General features: G+C 45.6%; 1 protein-coding gene across 2 annotated transcripts in view; it reads left to right on the top strand.

The window, feature by feature from the left end:
* The window catches only part of SLC16A4 (solute carrier family 16 member 4), a 23,671-nt gene that overhangs the window by 14,891 nt on the left and 5,805 nt on the right, over window positions 1-2,975 (top strand). For both annotated transcript variants that reach the window (XM_031061737.1, XM_014309390.2), the window contains exons 7-8: window positions 613-824; window positions 2,565-2,658. In XM_031061737.1, coding sequence (XP_030917597.1) covers window positions 613-824; window positions 2,565-2,658 — 306 coding nt within the window. The remainder of the gene's footprint in view (window positions 1-612; window positions 825-2,564; window positions 2,659-2,975) is intronic.

Below are 2,975 nucleotides of genomic sequence, written 5' to 3'. Positions count from 1 at the left end.
TTAATATATTACATATACTACAAATAATAAATATAGTCTTATAAAATACTATAAAATATAAGTAGATTTATAATATCTAATATATTTATATGAAGTAATATACATAAAAATACCTAGAAATAAGAGAATTTTAATATATTACATATACTACAAATAATAAAAATAGTCTTATAAAATACTGTAAAATATAGCCAAATTTATAATATCTATTAAATTTATATGAAGTAATAATATATAAAAATATCAATAAATAATAGAATTGCAATATTACAGAAAATCAAATCTTAATATATTACATATAATGAAAATAATAAAAATAATAATTTTAAAAAATAAAAAATTAAATACTATAAAATATAGCCAAATTATATCTAATAAATGTATATAAAGTAATAATTTATTAAAATATCTAGAAATAATAGAATTTCAATATTGCACAAAGTCAAACCTTAATATATTACATATACTACAAATAATAAAATAGTCATATAAAATACTATAAAATATAGGCAAATTTATATTTAATAAATGTATATGAAGTAATAATTTATAAAAATCCCTAGAAATCATTTCCAGCTGACACACAGCTCCTGGGTGCTCCTGTTCCCCCAGGCATCACGGAGATGCTGAGCCAGCTGCTCTCGGGCTGGCTGGCCGACCACAACTGGACCAAGAGGTACCATTTCCATGTCACCTACCTGCTCCTGAGCGGGGCCACCAACCTGCTGGGGCCGCTGGCCACCACCTTCCACCTGCTGCTGGCCTACACCGTGGCCTTGGCCGCCTTCTGTGGAGGCTTCATGGCGCTGGTGCTGCCCGTGCTGGTGAGTGCTGGTGGGCCCAGCAGGGCTGGGGGTGCTGCTCCTGTCCCAGAATCACCCAGAGCCATCCCAAAACCATCCTGGGACATCCAGAACTATCCCAGAACCAGGAACTATCCCAAAATCACCTGGGAGGGACATTCTGAACTATCCCGGAACCAGAACTATCCCAGAATCACCTGGGACACCCAGAATCATCCCAAAACCATCCTGGGACACCCAGAACCATCCCAAAATCACCTGGGAGGGACATCCAGAACTATCCCAGAACCAGAACTATCCCAAAATCACCTGGGACACCCAGAACCATCCCAAAACCATCCTGGGACACCCAGAACCATCCCAAAACCAGAATCATCCCAGAATCACCTGGGAAGGACACCCAGAACCATCCCAGAATCATCCTGGGACACCCAGAACCATCCCAAAATCACCTGGAACACCCAGAACCAGAACCATCCCAGAATCACCTGGGACACCCAGAACTATCCCAAATCACCTGGGACAGCAGAACCAGAACTATCCCAGGATCACCTGGTAAACCCAGAACCATCCCAGAATAATCTGGGACACCCAGAACCAGCTCAGAATCACCTGGGCCACCCAGAACTATCCCAAAATCACCTGGGATACCAGAACCATCCAAAAATTACCTGGGACACCCAGAGCTGCAGCAGGGTCCTGCTGGACACCACGGGGATGCTCCCAGGGCTGGAGCCAGCCTGGAGAGGTGAAGGCTCCAGGGAGAGCTCAGAGCCCCTGCCAGGACCTAAAGGGCATCCAGATCCCCTTAGAGCCCCTTCCAGTGCCCAAAAGGGATCCAGGAGATTCCCTAAGAGCCCCTTCCAGAGCTAAATGGGATCCAGATCCCCTAAGAGCCCCTTCCAGAGTTAAAAGGGGCTCCAAGGAGAGCTCAGAGCCCTTTCCAGAGCTAAAGGGATCCAGGAGATCTTAGAGCTCCTTCCAGTACCCAGGGGATCCAGGAGATTTCCTTAGAGCCCCTTCCAGAGCCTAAAGGAGATCCTGGAGATCCCCTCACAGCCCCTTCCAGAGCTAAAAGGGCTCCAGGAGAGCTGGAGAGGGACTGGGGACAAGGGATGGAGAGACAGGACACAGGGAATGGCTCCCACTGCCAGAGGGCAGGGATAGATGGGATTTGGGAATTAGGAATTGTTCCCTGGGAGGGTGGGGAGGGGCTGGGATGGAATTCCCAGAGCAGCTGTGGCTGGCCCTGGATCCCTGGCAGTGCCCAAGGCCAGGTTGGAGCACCCTGGGGCAGTGCAGATGTCTCTGCCATGGCAGGGGGGGCATGGATGAGCTTTGAGGTCCTTTCCAACCCAAACCATTCTCCCAGGATATCTCTGGACACCCAGGATTCCCTGATCCAGGCAGGGAGGCACCATTAGAATTTGGCATTTCTCTCTGGAAGCCATTCAGAGTTTCAAACTCTTCCTCCAGGTCTGGGCAGCTGCAGGCAGAGAAGCCTCTCCCATCCCAGTCATTCCCACTGCTGCCTTAGGGACACAAACTGGTTCCAGGCTGGATCAGACCTGCAGGGGCAAAGCCCTTCCAAAGCTGCAGCTGGAGAGGAAATTCCCCAGAAAATTTAGAATCAAATCATCTCTTGTGCTTTAAAAAAAAAACAAAAAAAATCAATTAATCTCTTGTGCATATGCATTATCACTAATTGCATATGCATTATCACTAGCCAATCACTAATTATCCATTTTGGTTTCCAAACAGGTGGATCTGGTGGGTGTGGAGAAGCTCCACAGCTACCTGGGCTTTGCTGCTTTCTTTGCAGGGATAGCAGCCATGGGAGGACCCCCTCTAGCAGGTGAGTGATGTTTTATAAAACCCACAGCCACCCCAAAAATCCAGGGATAAACCATGCTGCTGGTTCACTCTCCTGCAGGGATCCATCCCAGGATGGGTTTTCTGTTCAAACAGAGAGAGAGAAAAACCAAAAATCCTATTTCAGAAATGTATTTTTATAGGCAGGCAACATTTTGCTTGGGAATTTGCAAAATCCAACCAGCAGCTTGGAAAATGCTACCTGGAGTATTTAGAAAATGCTGCCTGGAGTATTTAGGAAATGCTGCCTGGAGTATTTAGGAAATGCTACCTAGAGTATTTAGAAAATGCTGCCTGGAA

The sequence above is a fragment of the Geospiza fortis genome, unplaced genomic scaffold, assembly GCF_000277835.1.
Source record: "Geospiza fortis unplaced genomic scaffold, GeoFor_1.0 scaffold26, whole genome shotgun sequence".
Lineage (NCBI taxonomy): Eukaryota > Metazoa > Chordata > Aves > Passeriformes > Thraupidae > Geospiza > Geospiza fortis.
This window is presented reverse-complemented; position numbering and strand designations above follow the sequence as displayed.